The sequence below is a fragment of the Theropithecus gelada genome, chromosome 8 (assembly GCF_003255815.1).
Source record: "Theropithecus gelada isolate Dixy chromosome 8, Tgel_1.0, whole genome shotgun sequence".
NCBI classification, from domain to species: Eukaryota; Metazoa; Chordata; class Mammalia; order Primates; family Cercopithecidae; genus Theropithecus; species Theropithecus gelada.
Window position 1 is genome coordinate 77,184,137 of NC_037676.1, and position 21,924 is coordinate 77,206,060.

Genomic DNA, 21,924 nt, shown 5'->3' on the forward strand with positions numbered 1-21,924 from the left:
GTTCATTTTGAATGATAAACATTGGTTTCTCACCTTCAAATTATATGCATTTTTCTCTCAGAAGTGTTGTCCTACTTGATTTCAGCCTGCTTTTTCTGAGCCTTTCATTTTTCTAATATAGGTGGTGTGGGCAACTAGTAGCAGAATTGGTTGTGCCATTAATTTGTGTAATAACATGAACATCTGGGGGCAGATATGGCCCAAAGCTGTCTACCTGGTGTGCAATTACTCCCCAAAGTGAGTAGACAAAACACTATTTCAAATGTACATTTTTCTTAACAAAAGGAAAATACCTTTATGTTCCTGATTGTTTCCCGTTTTCCGTGTGTATCACTGAATGAAGTGTATTATTTTAATTCTGTTTATTTAATATGGCAACAATTATAGTTGCCTAATGCATAAAATAAATGCATAAAGGGGGATATGAAATATGAATGTATAATCTTTGTGAATATGGGAAGCATATTTTTATGTATTCACTTTTACTCACTAAACTATACTATCCATAAATATTGAATAATTGTTATTTATTAGAGATAAAAACTATACATTAATTGAGAAATGTATTTTCATCTGTGTAAAGACCATTTAAGGGATTATAGGATTATATTAACAATGTGACACAATCATATTTAGGGTCAAATTCAAGTTTAATAATGGGTTTTTATTAAAACAAATGGAATATAGTGAATATTCCATGGCAGAGTTTGGCTTTCTGCAAAAGTTTGATGTCATAATTTTTAACAATATGTGTTTTAATTTACTTGAGAAATTTTCAAAATGAGGCAGTAATTTATATTTAAACCTAGTAACCAAAAGGGGTCTGTAATAAATTATATAAATGTGTTAAATCTATACACCAAAATAATTACTTAGAATGTTCATATATAGTGATGTTTCACAATATTTTATAAATTATGCTGTTAGACTACTTTTTAATAGAGCGTATCATCTCTTAAAGGGGAAACTGGTGGGGCCACGCCCCTTACAAACATGGGCGGCCCTGTTCTGCTTGCCCACCTAGTTTTGGAGGGGGCTGTAGAGAAAATCTGTGCTACAAAGGTAAGTGCTATTGTGTTGTAGTGTTCATGTTGATTTATACTGTAATCCAGCTCCTGCATTACTTATGTTTAAAAAAGCCAGAAGTATACTTAATGATTACACGAAAAGTCTCTAGAACTCTATTTCAAATATTTGTATTATTTATATTATATTTATATTAATAAGAATTTTGTTATACTAACATGAAATTTTTAAAGTTCCATGATTATTTCAGGTAACTTTCTGATTCTACTTTGAAATAACCCCAGAATGACAAGTATATTTATATTCTTAAAAGTCATCTTCATGTATGGTTGACTAGAGTTATTTCCATAACTGTCATCTTTTTTTAAAGGATTTAGCAATTTAACACAATTTATTTTTAGCACTTTAAACATTTTTAACAAAATACCCCTTTGTGTATCTTATTGAACCATGCTCAATGAATTATATTGATTTTTCACTTCTCACTGCACACTATTCAATTTGTCATGCTAAAATAAGAAAAGTATAATAGTTACATAAAACTGTAAAACTAGTTTTATATTACTTGAGTAGTACATTGAGTAGTACTCTGAAATGCATTTGATGTCTTAAATAGTAAATATGGGGTCCTGTTTATAGCACATAAAGATAAACTGTTATGACAAAGCTTTGTGAAAAGTCATGCACTAGTGCATTCAAGTGAACATTTTTTACTGCCTTGTACTTTTTTTCTTAATGGTGACTAAAGGAGGAATGATGTAGACTGAGTATAATATGAAATATTTGAACAATTACAGCCCCTTTTCAGTGCTCATAATGACACATGTCTCTTTTTTTTCCCTTAATGATGCATTAACTAAAATGTGTAGAGAAGTGCCCATATATATCCCTGTGTTGTAGAAGCCATTTAAACATTCCTGGAAGTATTTGCAGCATTTTTTCCTTGTGTGGGTGTTTTTCATATTCTCTATGTCCAAACCTCCAACCTGCCTGCCTCTTCCCCAGTGACCATTATCTTTTACTTAAAGCTGACTTTCCTGTGACTTCATACTTTTTTTTTAGGTTCTGAGTTCTTGGGCATGCATCAAAATAATACGCCTCTCCAAAATGTGCCATTGTCAAGCCTTTAATAAAGGCCAATCTGGAAAAAAAAAAGAAACATTAAATTCAAAGTTTGAAATTATTCTCCATGGTCAAGTTTAAATTTCTGCACATTGACTTTTCTTCTAAAGGAAAAAAACTTGCTGTGGAGATGGATATTGTCATAAATAATAAGGGCATATCAGTCTTTCTTTAGGCCACATTTCCATTTGGGAGAAGTCTAAATGTGATCCTCCTGAAAATATTAAGAATATGATTTTAATTGAAATCACATTTGATTTTGCTAAGCCATGAACTTATTAGATCACTTTGTAGATTTCATGATGTCATTATGAAAGTCAAACAATGATATGTTGAAATATAAGCAAAGTTTAGAAGTGGCTTCATTGAATAATAGTCAAACATTAACATAAATGAATCAAGGACTTAAAAGGCTTATGTGTGTATTTCATTTACTCCAATGCAGTACCTAAGATCACCACCTGAAGCCAAATCCTGTGCAAAAAAACAGTACTGATTTTTCTAGTTCTCAATGTTAACAGTAGTAACAAAGTATATTATTATTTGTAATTTGTGCACATGTAAAATAGGGTTAATATTTCCTAAATCTGCTTTCTCTAACAGAAGGGTCAGACGGGTATTATACCCCTCGAGAAGAGGAAACAAATGAAATAGAACGCCAGCAGTCACAAGTCCATGACACCCATGTCCGGACAAGATCAGATGATAGCAGCAGAAATGAAGTCATAAGCACACAGCAAATGTGTAAGACCTCTATATTACTTACAAAATTTCTTAGGTACCTAAATGGTATGTCCATCAAGATTTTATTAATTTGAACATTTATAGAATGGCAAAAATTTTGTCATTAGGCTATATATAATGAATTACAACTGCTTTTATATTATATGAGTTATTTTGGTATTTTTTTCTTTATAGCCCAAATTGTTTCATGTGAAGTAAGATTAAGAGATCAGTGCAAAGGAACAACCTGCAATAGGTAATATTTGTTATTATTTTGAAAACTAATTGACTGAATATAATAACTATTTGTATTTTGTACTGACATTCAGAGAAACTAAATTTTGTGCCCAATTACTTTTATTTAGGTACGAATGTCCTGCTGGCTGTGTGGATAGTAAAGCTAAAGTTATTGGCAGTGTACATTATGAAATGGTAAGTATTATAAATGTAATTATTTGAGGATAGGGTCCTTCCATATAATATTTGATTTTTATTGTGCAAAATAACTTACATAAGTATATTTTGCTCAGAAATGTTTAATTTAAAATCATATAAATGGTAAATAGTTTGAACTTATGCAGAACTCTTATATTTTTAACATCCTTTTATCTCCTACTTTTTTCCAAGCAATCCAGCATCTGTAGAGCTGCAATTCATTATGGTATAATAGACAATGATGGTGGTTGGGTAGATATCACTAGACAAGGAAGAAAACATTATTTCATCAAGTCTAATAGAAATGGTATTCAGACAATTGGGTAAGTACACAAATAATCTTTTGGACCAGATAATTTTAAGTTGTAACAATGAACTAACACATTTTTAAAGAGCAAAGCATAGAATAATTTAAGAAGAAATAATTTGGTAATTTTCAAGGCTCATTTAGCTTGTAGTTTTATTAGACAAAAAGAAGATAAAGCATCTAAGGACAAAGTTGAACCCTTTTGCTTGTAATGGGCATGCTAAAACTCCAAATTTTTGAGTTGCATTAAAAATGTGTAAATTTATAGTTAATTCTCAATGTAAAGCAATATATTTTTTAGCTTGACAGAAAATACCCTGAGAAGGGTAATTAATTTGCATGTTCTTCTTGTCCTATTTAGGGAAAATGGCTTATTTCATGTAACATTAACTTCGTTGATAAGATAAATTACTTTACAGAAAAGAGCATTTTGAAAAGTTCTCTAAATATGTGTTATGCTATGTCATCTTTCTTTTGTCCGTTTAAAAGTATCTCAATATAAAAGCATTTAATTTTATTAATGTTTCTCCTATGAGGTGTACCAAATACCTTATTCCAAAACACTGTGCATTTTTATATGTACTGTATAGAAAGTAGAAAAATGGGGGCTTTTGAAATACCTTTTTAGTGTCGTTTTCCTCTAAGTAAAACAGTAAACATTACTGAACTTCATACAGAATGCCTTTTCTTAGGAAATTTGACATTGTCTCTTTTGTTACAATACAGTTGCATGATATCTTCACAGTGGGGTTAAGTTAGAATTAATAACTATAAAAAACTATTAGGAACTCTTAAAAATTTGTGGAATAATCTCCTATGTAGTCTTTTTTTTTTTATTGTTGTTTTTCATTTGTTTGTTTTGTTTTTTTGCTTTTTGAGACAGGGTCTCACTCTGTCACCCAGACTGGAGTGCAGTGGCGTGATCTCAGGTCACTGCAACCTCCACCTCCCGGGCTCAAGTGATTCTCCTGCCTCAGCCTCCCAAGTAGCTGGGATTACAGGCATGCACCACCACACGCAGCTAATTTTTGTATTTTTAGTAGAGACAGGGTTTCACCATGTTGGCCAGGCTGGTCTTGAACTCCTGACTGCAGTTGATCCACCCGCCTCGGCCTCCCAAAGTGCTGGGATTACAGGCGTGAGCCCACGCACCCAGCTTATACAGTCTTATTCAAAGGCCTGATGGGTGGTTTTTAGCTGTTAATGATAACTCTTTTTAGCAATTTTTTTTGTTGTTGTTGTTAAGACAGAGTCTCACAAGTTCAACTTTTCCTGCCTCAGCCTCCCAAGTAGCTGGGACTACAGGCACTCGCCACCATGTCCAACTAATTGTTATTTTTAGTAGAGATGGGGTTTCACCAGGTTGGCGAGGCTGGTCTCAAACTCCTGACTTCAAGTGATCCGTCAGCCTCAGCCTCCCGTGGTGCCGGGATTACAGGCGTGAGCCACCACACTTGGCCAAAAGTTCTATAGAAATATTCATTAATCTATTTACTTGGCAAACATTTATTAATTACTTTCAGTAAGTAATAAATAGTAGTTATTAGCTTTAGTAAGCCAACCAGTGGGTGTTCCATTAAAGGACATTTGTCCTGTTATTTACTTTCTTTCCTCTTAATTTTTAATTATCTCTCTATTATAGAAATTCTCTTGAAACTTGAAGGCTATATTTAATAGGTTGTATATTTTATGCCTCAGAGAATGTTATTTCTTTTGGACACATTGTAGATGAGGAATATTAAATACTGAATTTGAAGCTGACAGAAATAAAGAGTTGTTGAAATTTTACACCTTCAGTTCTGAGCTAATATATTCAGAGAGTGAACCACGTTCAAGTAGCCTTACCTTTTGCAACAGATGTTTTTCTAAAAATTTGGATATATATAAACCAATTAAAATTTTGATGTGTAATTGTGTGCCTGATCTTATATTTCAGCATTTTAATAATGCACGTAAAGAGGAGAAGTTAACTCATTTTACTGTAGACATTTTGCTAGATACTAGGAGGAACAAAAAAGGAATAATGTACCCTCCCTTCGGTACTTATTTTTTGTAGTCTTTTAACAGCATTGTTTTGTATTTCCTGTTGTGAAAGAATAAATAGTTTGGTCTCGTGGAGGCAGGAAATTAGTATTTGAGGGTTTTAATTTTGATAGGAATCAAAATAGATATAGCTTTATGCTATTATCTATAAGTTTTTGAGATTCATAATGAAAAGAGATCACCTTAAGAATGGTATTGATTTGGTTAATAACTGATGGTAATATGGATTTAGCATAAAACTGATGATGTATTCTTATATTGCTACTTGTCTAGTGTAAGAAGTGTTTAAAAAGAAAATTAAGTGTTCATAGGCTTGAAAGATTCCAGAAATGATGCTGCTGCTTATGATGACCATGTGAAAATAATGAACATTTCTGTATTTTTACCTTCAGCAAATATCAGTCTGCTAATTCCTTCACAGTCTCTAAAGTAACAGGTTAGCACATTCTTCATCTTATTTTCTTAGTACTATGTAATATGTTATTGCTTTCAAAGGATTCACTCATTGTTTTGTGTTTTAATTCTTCAGTTCAGGCTGTGACTTGTGAAACAACTGTGGAACAGCTCTGTCCATTTCATAAGCCTGCTTCACATTGCCCAAGGTAAACCAGTGTACACATAGGGAACTTTAGCCCTACGATAACTGTTTTTGCCTGAAATTCTGGTGTCTCTGGGATTCAAAAGATGTATAATCTTGAACTGCTAAACTGGAGGGAGCAATGGAACATCATAAACTACATGCACTCCAGGCAGGCCGAGTGTACTTTCTCCCAATGCAAAAGTATTCTCTGCTATTTCATAATATCAGGGTTTATGCGTGTAATCTGTATATTCATCTGTGCTACAAAGAGTCCTTTATTAGTCTGCTCTGGCTGCTGTAACGAAATAGCATTGACTGGGTGGTATAATCAATAGAAATTTGTTTCTCACAGTTCTGGAGGTTGAGAAGTTCAAGATCAAGGTGTTGGCTGATTCGGGTCCTGATGAGGGCTCTCTTCCTGGTCTACAGATGGCCACCTTCCCTGTGTCCTCACATGGTGGAGGGAGAAAGAGAGCTCTCTCTCTTACATCTCTTCTTATAAGGACACTAATCCTATTGGATGAGGACCCCACCCTTATGACTTCGTTTAACATTAATTACCTTCATAAAGGCCCTGTGTCTCCAAGTTCAGTCAAATTGGGGATTGAGACTTCAACATATGAACTTTGAAGGGACAAAATCATTCAGTTCATAAGTTTCTTACAACAGAAACTAAAGTGGCATAACTCATATTTTTAACATTATTATCCAGTTTTTTAAATTAGATCAATCTGATTGCATTTGGTAAGTTAAAAAGCCCATCTTTGCCTTTCTTTTATTTTTTTGTATATTCTCTTTTACAGAATTATAATGGAATTTATGTACTATAAAATCATGAGAAAAGCTTTATTTATCTTGGCCAAGCTAAGATGAAAACTGTTAGAAGTATTATGGTTTAATCCATAATCAGTAGATAGGAAAAATAAATTGTGTCTCCATATATCCAGTCTTAGTTCTATCTGCACTATTTCCATTAATGCAAATATCCACACTACTTTTAAAAACTAGTAATGAGATTTCAAGATATAATTGTAATTTGACAACATACCTAAAAATTTAAGGAGCTTAATTTTTATGGAAAAGTTTATCTACTTTGGAAAAACGTCATTACTTGCCCTTTTAAAATGAAAGCAACATTTCACTTAAAGAATGGGACTGGCTGTTCACAAGGTACATAACGGAATCTTTATAACAGAAGACTGTGATCTTCATATAACAGAGTACTTCATTTTCTATCAGTTTCCAAGTTACAGATGTGATATAAACAATAGACTTCCTCACATACACATAGTCTGTTTCTTTTCAAATCATTTGTCTCTACTAATGCAGGACTGCTGTTATAATGTTTTTGGTCAGCTAACTTGGTGCATTTTAATTGAGAATTTTAGAAGTCCTCAGCTTGTATTTGCTGAAATCCGCAGATTACCAAGTATGCAGGATAATTTGAGGACCTCTTACTGGGTGAAGTGCATCATATACTTTTTGCCATTTGTTCACCAATGAATTATATGCTGAATATTTTTATGATAAAAATACAATCTGCTGTTACTAGAACTTGACCAATTATGCTCTTATAAGGCCCACATATTTGATTAAATCATTATTTGCTGTGTAGTCTTAGACAATTTTGTAGAAATATTTTTTTTCAGATTTCTCAAGACCCCTACATTTACAAATTGCAGTTTTAAAGAAAAAAGTAAAGATGTATTGCTAGGTGAAGCTGGTAAATTTTAGCATCATAATATGTGGAAAAAAACCAGGAACTTTAGAATTTAAATGTATAAATATTTATTAAATACCTACTAAGTACCAATAGTATGCCTAGCCTTATGTCAGCCATGTGACTAGGTTTATGAGGACCAAATAATGATAGTCTCTGTCCATCATTCTAACATAAGGCTCTCAATAGCAGATGCTCAATAAATGGTAATTTTATAACTACAAAACAAACTATATCAATATTGTTGCAAAAGGGATAAATCAAGTAAAGCATTAATAAACAACCTCCCTATTTCTTGGCTTGTTTCAGAAAGCAAAACATCAAAATAGGGAAAATGATATAAATTTTTAAAATTTAATTTTAGCCTTTACTGTTACCAATATAATAAATCCATAGAAATGACAATTTTTACATAATATTGACGTTAAGTAGTCTGAAAAGCTTCTCCCTTTTTTTTTATTTCAGTGAAACAAAATTGTCTTTTGTTTTTCCCGTCTGAAATTTGTAATAGTTTCATAAACTAGGTTATGATATTATGTATATGACAGGTTATAACTTCTAGGGAACCATGTAGTTGGTACATTTCTTTTAGAATTTCATATCACTTAAGTAGGCTGAGCCATAGTCTATTATGGAGAAAAAATGCCAATAAATAAATTAAATTAAATTAGCTCAAGAAGACCTTGAAGAAACAAGATTTACCTGCAAGTCATGTCCTTGAAAGTTTCCATGTCTGGTAGAACAATTCAAAATAAACTCTATCTTAAACTATTATTTAGTAACCATTTGGTTACTCTGTAGTAATTATTACTTAATATCTTATATAAGAAACATCCAGTTTTATATATATCTATAAACAATTAGATCTTTAAAATTTATTGAATGCTCAAGATGTAAAAGTAGATATTAAAGTATGTCGGCATTTTCATTCAAAGTTTACCAGCAAATTGTGGGTGGAAAAAAAAAAAACAAAAACATTTCTACCTTCTCAGTAGTACATAACAAGCTGTTAAAAACAGATTGGAATACAAACAAGCAAAAACTTCCCCCAATCTTTGTTTTACCTGAACTCATCTGAGTAGAAACTAACTCAACTTGGATATTGACTTTGGCATTCCGGAAACCAACAGCTGAATATGGGCAAGATAGAGTTTGCAGAGCATGCAGAGCAAGTGATTTTACAACCATAAGGATTGCAGTGAATGCCTAGCAGTTCTCAAATACAGTAAGATCAGCTTCCAGTCAAAGGGGACACCCTTCCTCCTGCAGAAACCCCAGACAGCACCTTTTACAACTATGAATCTTTTAATTCAAAGTTATAGAAACTCAGGTGCATTTATTACTTATATTTAAATGGTTCTAGTTTCCATGTTATGTGAAGTATATACACTCTAGAGTATACAGTGTTATACAAATTTTAGAAATAAGAACTATAACTATTTCTTAAAAGCTATCTTAAGGAAGATCTGCTTCAATTGGCAAGGGTAGTTTCAACTGAAGTATATTTATTATACTTTCAGGAAAATTGTGAATTGTTGATGCTATCATCCACCAATGATTATCACGTAATTATGTTGAGAGTCTCATTTACTACTTAAAATTGTGTTTTTTTCCAGTTTTAGTTTGTATTTCCTTTTAGTGATGGGGGTGTGTGTGTGTGTGTGTGTGTGTGAATGCAGACGAGCCACTTGATGAAAAGTGAAGTGCCATTTGACAGTTTCTTCAACTTTGGTAGTAGATTTTTTAAAATATCATGTGATTGATTAAATATTGATAATTGGATCCTTTGTTTAAATGAAAAGCTTTTGGTCATATTGTATTAGAGCCTAACAACAAAAAGAAAAGTGTTGGGAAATGTCTTTTAAGTGAGCTAAGCCAACCAGATATCAGTAAGGCAGTAGGATTTCTAGAGGAAGAGCATTCCATGCAGAGAGGAAGATAAATGCAAAGGCTCTAAGGCAGAAGGCTATTGTGTGCATTTGAGGAATAACCATTAGGCCAGTGTGACTGGAGCAGGGTGAGAAAGTGGGAAAGGAGTAAGATATAAAGTTGGAAAGGCAGTGAGGATAGAAGATGCAGGGCTTATTGACCTTCCTGAGGCTCTTGTCATTTACTCTGAATGTGATGGAAGCCACTGGAATATTTAGAGCAGAGGAATGATGTGTTTGAAATTGTACATTTTTTTGTTGTTGTTTCGTTTTGAGACGGAGTCTTGCTGTGTTGCTCAGGCTGAAGTGCAGTGGCACGATCTCAGCTCACTGCAACCTCTGCCTCCCAGGTTCCAGCAATTCTCCTGCCTCAGCCTCCCGAGTAGTGGGATTACAGGCACCTAGCACCATGCCCGGCTAATTTTTGTATTTTTAGTAGAGACAGGGTTTCACCATGTGGGCCAGACTGGTCACGAACTCCTGACCTCAGGCAATCCACCCACCTCGGCCTCCCAGAGTGCTGGGATTACAGGCATGAGCTACCGCGCCTGGCTGGACTTGTATGTTTTAATATAAGTATGGAAAACAGATTGAAGAGGGCCAAATTGGAAGCAGGGAGACCATAGAAGAAGCCTAGAAGAGCCTATTGCAGTAAGTTAGAGAGTAGATGATAGAGCCCAGAGTTACCATGATTGAGGTGCTTGGGGATGCTCTGATCTTGGATATGTTTTCATGTACAGCCCATAGAAATTGCAGATGGGTTGAATGTAAGGTGTGAGATTAAGAGAGGGATTGAAGATAGAAAGGTTTCTGGCCTCAGCACTTGGAATCATGGAGGTGCCATTTATTGCAATGGGAAGCCTACAGAAAGAACAGATTTGGGAACTAGAGAAGGAGATTAGGAATTTGGTTTCATACATGGTAAGCTTGAGATGTTTATTATAACTAAGTGGAGATGTTGAACAAGCAGTAGGATATTCACGTTTGGAATTAAGAGAGGTCCCAACTGGAAATGTAAATTTGGAAATCAGCCATTTAAAGATGATAATTAAAACCATGAAACTGAATGAGATTCCAAAGATGTGAATATAAAGAAGAGAAACTATGAGATATATGAGGCAGACAATGATTCAGATTTTCCAAGTTATTGGTTTACTAAATTCTACAGATACAATGAGTACCAACTTCTCAGATACATAGAGATGCTTTCTGATGTTTCTTTTGGCTTGAAATCCCCACATTAGACAGCTTCCTAATTTTTTTAAAATTACACTTGTGCCAAAAGATAGAAATAGATAAACAGAAGCAATTGTGTCTACTGCCTGGGCTTGTACAATTGACCTATTTCAGGAGAAAAAAATGAGTAGGGTTTAGAATTTGAGCTTACTTTGTATATACATATCTGTGGTTTTACTAATGAGAAAGACTTAAGTAACCAGCTTACTTAATATATATATTATTTTTTTCAGAGTATACTGTCCTCGTAACTGTATGCAAGCAAATCCACACTATGCTCGTGTAATTGGAACTCGAGTTTATTCTGATGTAAGTATCCTAATTTATACAGCTTTCAACATTCATGTATATATATAAATGTATAGCCACATTTAAATGTATATATGTACATTTATATAAAGAGCAAAGAAACAGACTTTGTTAATAGGCATTCTCAGAAGAGTCAAACATCCATATCACCAAAAAATTAATATCCATATGTAAGATATGAGTGTATAATTATTTGACAAAATTTTTCTTCACATTCTCCCCATATGTTTTATATAAGACACATAATGAAATAGTCTATAGTCATTGTTGGGAAGGAAAATGTGTTTCGTTTTTCTTTTGATTCTTTCGTATTTGAAGTCTAAACTGGATAATTAAGATTTTGTCAAAAGTCTAAACAATATCTTCAGTGCCATACAGCCATTTAAAATGTAGCATAGAGTCATAGAGATGCTACATTAAAATATGTGCAAAAGAGAACTAATTGAGGGGATGTTGTAAGAGATGACTTTAGTGGGGTTGGACAAGGAGTATGAGCTATGATGGCCCAGGCTGGAGTACAGTGGCATGATCATATCTCAGTTTAACCTCAAACTTGGGCTCAAGTGATCCTCCTGCCTCAGCCTCCCAAGTAGCTAGAAGAACAAATACATGACACCATGCCTGGATCTTTTTCTGTAGTTATAGAGATGGGGTCTCACTGTGTTGCCCAGGCTGATATGGCCTCAAGCAGTCCTCCTGCCTTGGTCTTCCAAGGTGCCAGGCCTGTTAAGTGCTTGTTGAGCCAGGTTGTTAGTGTCCATTGGTAAAGAGGATCAGGGAACATGTTCTAGCGGGATAAGTGACATTTACAAAGTAATGGAGTTAAGAGTAAATGAGCTGTACATCAGTCTAGCAGATAGCTTTGTCTCTGATCTGCTGAAAATCGGAACGAAAAGGGGCTTCAACCAAGTTAGTCTGAGAGAGAGAGGAATCCAGCTCACATCAGTGTGCGGACAAAGTCTGAAAGCACCTGCTGATGAGTTTACATTTTATGAGGCAAACACTTAGAAACCATTACAGATTTCTAAGCCAGAGAGTTACAAATGCAAATTTAGGAAATGTCTTATGCACATACTCAATAGAATATTAAGGGAATTTGATCATGTAAAGAGGACATATTGAATATGTATATTACCACCTATTTCTCTTGGTGAGCTTACTTAGGTCTAGATTTTTTTCAGTTCAGCTTTACCTTTGCAGTTATTCTCCAATTCTGAGTCTCTCTCAAGCTCCAGATTTGAACTAGTCTTATGTGCCACTGAAATGTCCTGCTGGTATCTTGAACGTGCTAGTCTTCACATTTGTGCTTATATTCTTGCCTCTGTTGAAATGCAATATTTTTGAAAATTTTGTGTCAAAATTGTGGTCATTCTTCAAAACCTAAATTATTGCCACTTTCTCTGTGAGGGTGTGTTGCTGGACCTTCCAACCCAAGTATGAAGTTGCCCCTATTTCAACCCCTATCACTTCATTTTCTCCTTTTGGCACTTAGCCTGTTGTATTTGATATTATGATTATTACCCTATCTCTTTTATTAGTTTGTAAGTTTCTCAAGGGCAGCAGCTGGGTTATTCATTCATCCTTTTTTGATCACGAATTTGATGTCTGCCAAGCCGTGAACAAGACAGGCACGTCCTGCCTGAACAGAGCTTAGAGCACATAGTTACGTCAGATATTAACCAAGTACCTTGCACATAAATATTTGTTGAAACAAGTAGATTAACAAATATATAGGAATGTGCGTATCTGAACTCAGCAGAGATTTCCAAAGAAATCATACTTTTCAGATTTTCCCTTTAAGCAGGAGAACTTTTAATTTTAGTCATGTCTAGTGAAAGTCTTTCAAAATATCCGTTATACTTCTATACCTTTAAAGCCATCTATTTGCTGGAGTTAAGGTTCTGTTAGAACTCATATCTTGATATCATTTTACCTTTCTACCCTCAGTGAAATGGGTGTGTAATGTGTGTATTATGTAGGTCGTTTGAAGAGTAAGTTGGAAATACAAAGATTACTGTCAAATGGCAAGTACGAAATCAGAGATCCAATCATTAATTGCCAGTCTTCCCTGGCCCAACAAAATACATTATCTCTCCAAATAAACCAATCAGCCAGACTCCCTCCCTCCTTCCCTCCTTCCCTCCCTCCTTCCTTTCTCTTTCTTTCCTTCCATTTATAGTTAGACCTTGTACATTCTGTTTATTTGAACTTTTATTTATAGTTTATTATATATTTCTGCATTCATTAAAAATTCTATTTTTACAGATAAATAATTCTTTTCATCACATATTAGAGTTTATGAAGTCTGAGTATGAAAAGAAAATGTCTTCTGACTTTTGAACTCAAATAGGGATGCCTGCTGAATGCACAATTGCAGGCAATACAATAGCCTCAAAACATATTAAGTACTTCGACTTAGTAAACGTTGTATCTAAGCACTTTTGTTGCCTTGGGAAAAATGCTGATTAATACTCTTTTAACAGAACAAATACTGAATTGTGCACAGAATTATTTTTAATTCCATCTGTTAGGAACCATATTGGATGCAAATGTAATTCAGTGGGACTTTAAATGTTGACGAAAATGCCTTTGAGTAAGGATGGAGGTTTTAGATACATGGTATTTTGTGATACAGCAAAAGCATGGAAAGGATTAAACAGCTTGGCATTCAGACTCTGATCTAATAAATACTGACTGATGCTCTAGAGTTCACAGCACAGTAATAAAGCAAGGTCATGTGAGATATACATGCTTATGCGAACTTAAAAAAGCATATTAAATCACTCACATGTGCATAGAGATAAAAGAACACACCAATGGAATCAGAAAAGACCATGGGCATTTGACATGGATTGCTTTATACTGAAACAGTTAAAATATTTTCTTTGGTCGGATTTCCTTGGATTGTACTTAGTTGTTGACAAAGTTTGGTAAAACATTTGGACTAAAGCAAATATTAAAATTGAAGATTTTAATGGGCCAAAAGAAATGATCTGACTTTTAGAATTCAGTAGTTTTAAAAATTTGAAAGTATAGGAACTGAAACAATAATTTTCTTCTCCATAGAAATCTCATTCAGTTCAGATTATATGACTAGTACAATGTAATCAGAGGACTTTCCTAGTATTTCATGTCAGACCATTCAAACTAAATTGACAGGCATTACAAATCTAGGTAGAAGCTATGATGATTCTTCATTTTTTTCTTTTTAGGGTTATTAGGCAAAGTTTATCTGTGTAGATTACATTATTTACTAAGAAAAAAACTACCCCATTTCTTGTATTTTGGAACAGGGGCCATAGTCATATGCAGAACTATGGTGGAGTTTGTATTAGGCAAAAGTGAACATACCTGAGGGATGAATAATCTAACCTGTGAGCATTTAGTCAGAGTGAGCCCAGTATAGAACAAAGGCTAAAACTGAAGAATGACAAACAGGCGCTAGAAGAGATAAAAGAAGCTAATTTGCTTTCTATTGCTTTGATACTCTAAAGCCTACTGTTTGGACAGAACAGGTGTTTGCTAGATTAGACTGGGGAGGGGTCTTACCATTGCATCACCCTTAAGGTTGGCCTTCAGGCTTGCTCTGAATTGGCTTTGACTTTGTGACATTTCAAACACTCCTTTATGCACAAAACCTCATCCTGTAGCTGCTCACTGGCTATCCATGACATCAGGATGTCAGCGACTTCAGTCTATTAATAATGGAAGAATAGTCTGGACAAGTCCTACAGGAATTTCCAATAATGGCAGTTTGTTTGTTTCCTTGCCTTCTCAGCTGTCCAGTATCTGCAGAGCAGCAGTACATGCTGGAGTGGTTCGAAATCATGGTGGTTATGTTGATGTAATGCCTGTGGACAAAAGAAAGACCTACATTGCTTCTTTTCAGAATGGAATCTTCTCAGAAAGGTAAAAACAAAACATACGTATGTATAATTTTACATACCATCTATCACTCTATTCATGATTGCTGCACAGTTGACCCACTTTAACATTTTTAATTTTTTTCAAAATTAAGTGGCAGAGTCAGTGTGTTCCTTTGCACACTTGTGTACCAGTCAGCCTTCCAGGGATGGGAGAAGCTGTAGTACCAGAGGTGCCTGTCTCCTGCAGGCTTATAAAAATCAACATGAAAATCGGATTACAAGTCAGAACTACTCTTTTGTTAATTGATCTTATAATTAGGAACTTTCTTTCATCCTCTTTTGGATTTTCTAGATTAGTTTTTATATTTAATTCTTTCTAGGTGAGCAAGGCACAGAATATTTCTCTAATCCAGTTATCTGACAAAGTATTTGACAAAAACAATGTCTGATTTTCCCTAGAACCAAACTCTCTAATTGATTTGAAGTTGGATGCCTAGTGTGATATAAATGAACTCTTTCAGGTCATTTTTCATATTATTTAACCCACCCACTAGTGTCATATATTTTGGTGATGTGAGAAAATTCTTGTAACTCACTTTATCAGGTATCACTAAATATTAAAATAAATGAAGCAATGGTGATTTTAAAAATCATTGTTACTTATAAAAGTAATATTAAAAGTCCTATTTATTTGTATATAGAAAAATCCCTAACTTTTAGGTATTTCCTGGGTTCTTCAAAATTGCCAATGGAGAGCACACATATGTACACCAAAGGATGTGTCATGCGGGGTATCTAGATTACCTTCCACATAACCATCTGGGTGTCATCCTCTCAAAAATACAAATCTGCATTATCTGTTTTCATATTAGACTATATCAAGAGGTGAGTGTTGAGAAAGTGACATCTCTACAACCTGCTCATGTCCTCTTTAAGCAGAATAATATATAAAATGGATCTTTGAGTTATAAAATTGGATATGCAACTTTATAAGCTAAACTGAGTGATATGGTTTTATTCATGCCTTGGAATTCTTAGATTTATTTTAAAACCATAAAATGATAGATGATATCCTAATAAAACGGTATAATAATTATTTTTGAGTACCTACTATGAATATTCCAGATGTTAGATGCTCCTGAGCACTCTAAGTATGTTAGCTCAGCTTCAACATCCTTGAAATGTCAGGCCTATACCCGGAGAGAGAGAGAGAGAGATATATATATATATGTATGTATGTATGTATGTGTGTGTGCGTGTGTGTGTATGTATGTGTGTGTGTGTGTGTCTGTATATATGTATGAGTGTGTGTATATACGTGTGTATATGTGTATGTGTGTGACTGTATATATGTGTGAGGGTGCATATGTATATTTATGTATATATGTGTGTTTCTGTGTATGTGTGAATGTATATATATGCACATACATTTTATATATACATATATACACACATACATACCTATACACATATACATATGTATATATATGTTAACTGAGACTCTGAGGGGTTAAATGATGTGCCCAAGTTCATATAACTTGTAAATCTCAAAGCTTAGATTCAGTCCGTAGGCTCAGAGATATGTGTTATTCCAGTATTTAACTGTGTACAAAAAGGAAACACAGCAAACACATTCACTTCCTGAGGCACTCAGTCAGTCTGTTTCTCATAAATAAAATATTTGGATTGGCCATCTACTTGCGTGAAAAACCTGGCATGCATGCATGCACATGTGTGTATATGTTGTGTGTGCACCCTTGTGATACCCTTATTTTTGCTCACTCAAAAATTCTCTCCCTTTTTTCTTGTACGAATAAATATATAAAAGATATTTCACTTTCTCTTTCTTAGCATTTATTTTATTGATCTCCAAAAGTCTTTTGTAATTATTAAGGAAATAAAACTTTATGTAAAAGCTTCAAAAGCTTACAGTTGATTTGAATAAATAATGATTAATGGTACTACCAATCTGTTTTAACTTTTAGACTTTTAAACAAAACATACCTTGATTTATGTTGCTAAATAAATATAAACAATTTAGTAAAGAGTAAAATTTATGAGTCTGCATTACTTTTAACTTCTATTTAAAAGTACTTTCAAAATGAGATTGAATGCTCTGTGTGTGTGTGTGTATGTGTGTGTGTGTGTCTGTGTGTGTGTCTGTGTGTGTCTGTGTGTCTGTGTGTGTCTGTGTGTGTCTCTCTGTGTGTGTGTGTGTGTGTGTGTATTTTTTCATTTCAGTGAAGATATTCTTAAGTCCTTTCAGATTTGACCATTAAATATCCTTACTAATATTTTTCTTGAAATTATAGATGTTAAGAGTATTAATTGGTATGATAGCAATGTAATTTAAATTTTGTCAGACTTGGGCAATGATGATAAGCTAGTGGGCAATGATAATAAGCTAGTGCTCTAGAGTATTGCCTAAGTATCAGCTGTATTTTTAGCTTGTAACCATGCATATCAGTTGTAAATCTGAGTCTCAGTATTCCCCATTAAAATTGAATAACAGCTGCCAAACTCTGCTTTATGAGAATGAAAGGAGATAATATAGGAAAACATGATGTAGAATCTATGAAGTTCTGTAGAGACTACTATTATTACCATTACACATCTTAAATGTTGTTAGTACTTGCAGCCCAGCATGGAACCAAGAGTTAAGCTCTTTCGTTCAAGCTTTCCAATAACTATAAATTATAGTAGCCTAAGAAAGTTGACCATCTGGATTCGTAGAGCTGCTTTCTTGACTGTCATAAGAAAGCATGATTTATAAGAAGGATTATGTATAGAGATAACAATATACTTTGTGTACTTTTTTTTTTTTTTTTTTTTTTTTTGCAGTTTACAGAATCCTCCAGGAGGAAAGGCATTCAGAGTATTTGCTGTTGTGTGAAATGGAATACTTGGAAGAGGATTGTAAAGACTATTCCAAATGCAGTATTTCTGAATTTTGTATAAAACTGTAACATTACTGTACAGAGTACATCAACTATTTTCAGCCCCCAAAAGTGCCAAATACATATACATCTTGATAAACAAAGTCTATAAAATAAAACATGGGACATTAGCTTTGGGAAAAGTAATGAAAATATAATGGTTTTAGAAATCCTGTGTTAAATATTGCTATATTTTCTTAGCAGTTATTTCTACAGTTAATTACATAGTCATGATTGTTCTACATTTCATATATTATATGGTGCTTTGTATATGCCACTAATAAAATGAATCTAAACATTGAATGTGAATGGCCCTCAGAAAATCACCTAGTACATTTAAAAATAATCAACTATAAAACTGAAAGAAACTATCACATTTTCCCCAGTTCAATGCTATGCCATTATCAACTCCAAATAATCTCAAATAATTTTCCACTTAATAACTAAGGTTTTTTTTCTTCTGTTAATTTAGGCATATAGAATATTAAGTTCTGATATTGCACTTCTTATTTTATATAAAATAATCCTTTAATATCCAAATGAATCTGTTAAAATGTTTGATTCCTTGGGAGTGGCCTTAAAAATAAATGTAATAAAGTCAGAGTAGTGGTATGAAAACATTCCTAGTGATCATGTAGTAAATGTAGGGTTAAGCATGGGCAGCCAGAGCTTTCTATGTACTGTTAAAATTAAGGTCACATATTTTCTTTTGTATCCTGGCAAATACTCCTGCAGGGCAGGAAGTATAATAGCAAAAAGTTGAACAAAGATGAACTAATGTATTACATCACCATTGCCACTGATTTTTTTTAAAATGATAAATGACGTTGTGTATAAATATTGCCATATCATGGTGCCTATAATGGTGATATATTTGTTTCTATGAAAAATGTATTGTGCTTTGATACTAAAATCTGTAAAATGTTAGTTTTGGTAATTTTTTTTTCTGCTGGTGGATTTACTATTTCCCATAAACATATTAAAATTAATCATGTTTCAAAGTTTTATTTTCAGTTCCTTTTGCATGCTTATTTTGATTTAGAAGTCACTTTAAGATAAATGAACAAAATTATTGTAAGTCTTCTAAATTTGGCTTATTTACGTTAGTATCAATAACATACTTAATACCAGATGTCTACAAAATCGACCTAATTATTTCAGTATTTGCATGTGAAAGAGAAACACATATTTAGAGACATAGCAAGGGAGATTTTGAATAAAGAGATGAATTTATAAAGTAAGAAAAAATCTGAAAGATACAAAGTGATTATAAAAGAATTGACGGGACAATAAATACTTCAAATACTTTTAGAAGGTAAATGATTAGGAGCTTAGGAGGAATAAAAGATAAATACCATGCAGTGATCAAGGAAAGCAAGAGAGAGGATGATACAAAAGTAAAAGAAGAAGGGCTCACATAAATAGCTTCTGGAGTGCAAATTATAAAGACATCAACATTTTTGATCATTTAATAAGTATTGGCTTATAGCTAAGTGGTTCCAAATACTGGTAATTAAAACAATGATGTATACATTAAAGCATTAAAGATTGCAAAGCTTAAAAGCAGATTTTTATGGGAACATTTTTTTGAAAGGATACATTGCTACCTTCTTAAATAGCATGACTTTACATAGACTCTTTTTCTGGTCCTTACTGCCCCTCCCACAACAGGGACGCCCCATCAGTTCTGTCAGTGTAAGATTTTCTTCTATTTGCTCTTAGTTTAGATCTCCATCATCAATTCCCCTTACTATTGTAATGTCTTCAGCTGGAGCCTCTTCTTTGTGTCTTTCTCCATTCCTTTTTAATGCATTCGTATTTCCCAGCCCCAGAACCCTGGAAATGAACTCTTCCGTGAGTTTCCATTGCTTAAGAAAAACTAAACACCCTTGTAAAAACATTTGAGAACTTCCATAGTCTTGTTCATATTGTTTACCTATCTTCGACACAAGGCGTGGCCTCGGGTAAGTTATTTAGCTTCAATTTACCTTACCTGTAAAATGGAACAAATAATATCTCCTTGAGATTGCTCTACGAATTAATTGACACATTATGTGTAATGTACTTAAAGGAATAATAAACACATGTGGTCAGTGGATGCCATTTTCTATTATTATCATAATTTTTGTTATTTAGTTTGGGGAAACTATTCATCTGTCATATGCTATTGATCCTTTGGCACTTAAGTAAATGTGAAATCCTCCATGAATTTTCCTGTGATTCTCCTTGTAAGAATTAAATGCTAATATGATATCCTTTTAATTTGGCCATTTTAATTATTTGTGTTTGATTATATTCTTTAAAAGATAAGCTCTTTGTGAATGGTAATACTCATCTCTCTACCCAAGAGCACAATTATCTCAATGATTTTTACGTCCGTGGACTCTACAAATGGTATATCAGTATTGTTGAGTGAACATTCCAACAATTCATAATTTTTTATGAAAATGATTTTTTTCCACATTATAATGTGATGTCAACACAAACATAAAGTACTATAGCTAGTGAAAATAATTTATTGATAGACGTGGATTTAAAACAGATCAATGCTTATAGAATAGTATTAATATTACTTTAGCATTTAAAGTTTACCAGACCATGTGTTACTTTAATGCTCTTCACGTATTAAAGATTATTATGTATTTCAAGCATAGTATTTTGAAAATAAATTACTAATATTAGATAATTTGCATATTACAGGGTCCACTTTTCAATACTGTACTCTAAAATCTTGACTGTTCTCTAGCCATTCTAAAATGTTTTTAAAGAAATGTAAACTCTTCTAAATAGCATAGTGAGCCAAGCAAAGAAACAGAGCTATCGTTTTTGCAGACATACCAAATTTCAGATTTGAACTTTAAGCTAATTCATTGCACAAAGAATTACATTGTTAGAGTTGATTTAAAAAACTTATCTGAGGTGATACTTCTACCCTGGCACCACAATATTCAGCAGCTGAAGAAATAGTTTAGTGAAATAATCTGATCCTCTTTTATTAATTTGTTGTAATTAAGTCGAAATTATATCAGTTTGAGATTTTAAAAAGGCAGGCACACTCGTTAGAACACTGCTCTTAACAATTAGATATTCTCTACTTCCTCTCATCCCCTAATCCTTATGTCACTTTGCACAGAATTACCAGAGTGTGAAACAATGCTAGTAAGCAAACATCCTTGCACTGGACCATTGAGTTATGAAAACTAATTTTCCAATGATTACTAATAATAGTGAATTGGCAATTGTGTTTACCACTATACTGATGAAGATGAAAAGCAAAGGGGCCTACACATGACTGTATCTGATAAGCTCAGTTTTAAAAAGAAACATGTACAGAAGATGAAGTAGAAATTAGAGATACATAATTAAAAGGCACAAACAGATTACAAATATCATTAGAGGCTGGGTGTGGTGGCTCAGGCTTGTGGTTCAGCACTTTGTGGGGCTGAGGTGAGTAGATCACTTAAGCTCAGGAGTTTGAGACTAGTCTGTGCATGATGAAACCCCGTCTCTACAAAAATTAGCCAGGCATGGTGTTGCCTACTTCTAGTCCCAGCTACTTGGGTGGCTGAGGTTGGAGGACCACCTGAGCCCAGGAAGTTGAGGCTACAGTGAGCTGTGATTGCACCACTGCACTCCAGTCTGGGCAACAGAGCAAGACCTAGTCTCAAAAAAAAAAAAAAAAAAAAAAAAAAG

The 21,924-nt window shown here is 33.7% G+C and overlaps 1 protein-coding gene across 4 annotated transcripts in view; it reads left to right on the forward strand.

Annotated features, from left to right (window-relative positions):
* The window catches only part of CRISPLD1 (cysteine rich secretory protein LCCL domain containing 1), a 46,111-nt gene extending 25,629 nt beyond the window's left edge, over nt 1–20,482 (forward strand). For 2 of the 4 annotated variants that reach the window (XM_025394861.1, XM_025394865.1), the window contains 11 exons: nt 122–237; nt 962–1,062; nt 2,752–2,892; nt 3,067–3,127; nt 3,237–3,303; nt 3,499–3,629; nt 6,049–6,092; nt 6,186–6,258; nt 11,354–11,429; nt 15,208–15,338; nt 18,137–20,482. In XM_025394861.1, the coding sequence (XP_025250646.1) occupies nt 122–237; nt 962–1,062; nt 2,752–2,892; nt 3,067–3,127; nt 3,237–3,303; nt 3,499–3,629; nt 6,049–6,092; nt 6,186–6,258; nt 11,354–11,429; nt 15,208–15,338; nt 18,137–18,188 (993 nt within the window). In that variant the 3' untranslated portion in view covers nt 18,189–20,482. The remainder of the gene's footprint in view (nt 1–121; nt 238–961; nt 1,063–2,751; nt 2,893–3,066; nt 3,128–3,236; nt 3,304–3,498; nt 3,630–6,048; nt 6,093–6,185; nt 6,259–11,353; nt 11,430–15,207; nt 15,339–18,136) is intronic. The other 2 variants (XM_025394862.1, XM_025394863.1) reach the window with 2 other exon arrangements.
* The last annotated feature ends 1,442 nt before the right edge of the window (nt 20,483–21,924 follow it).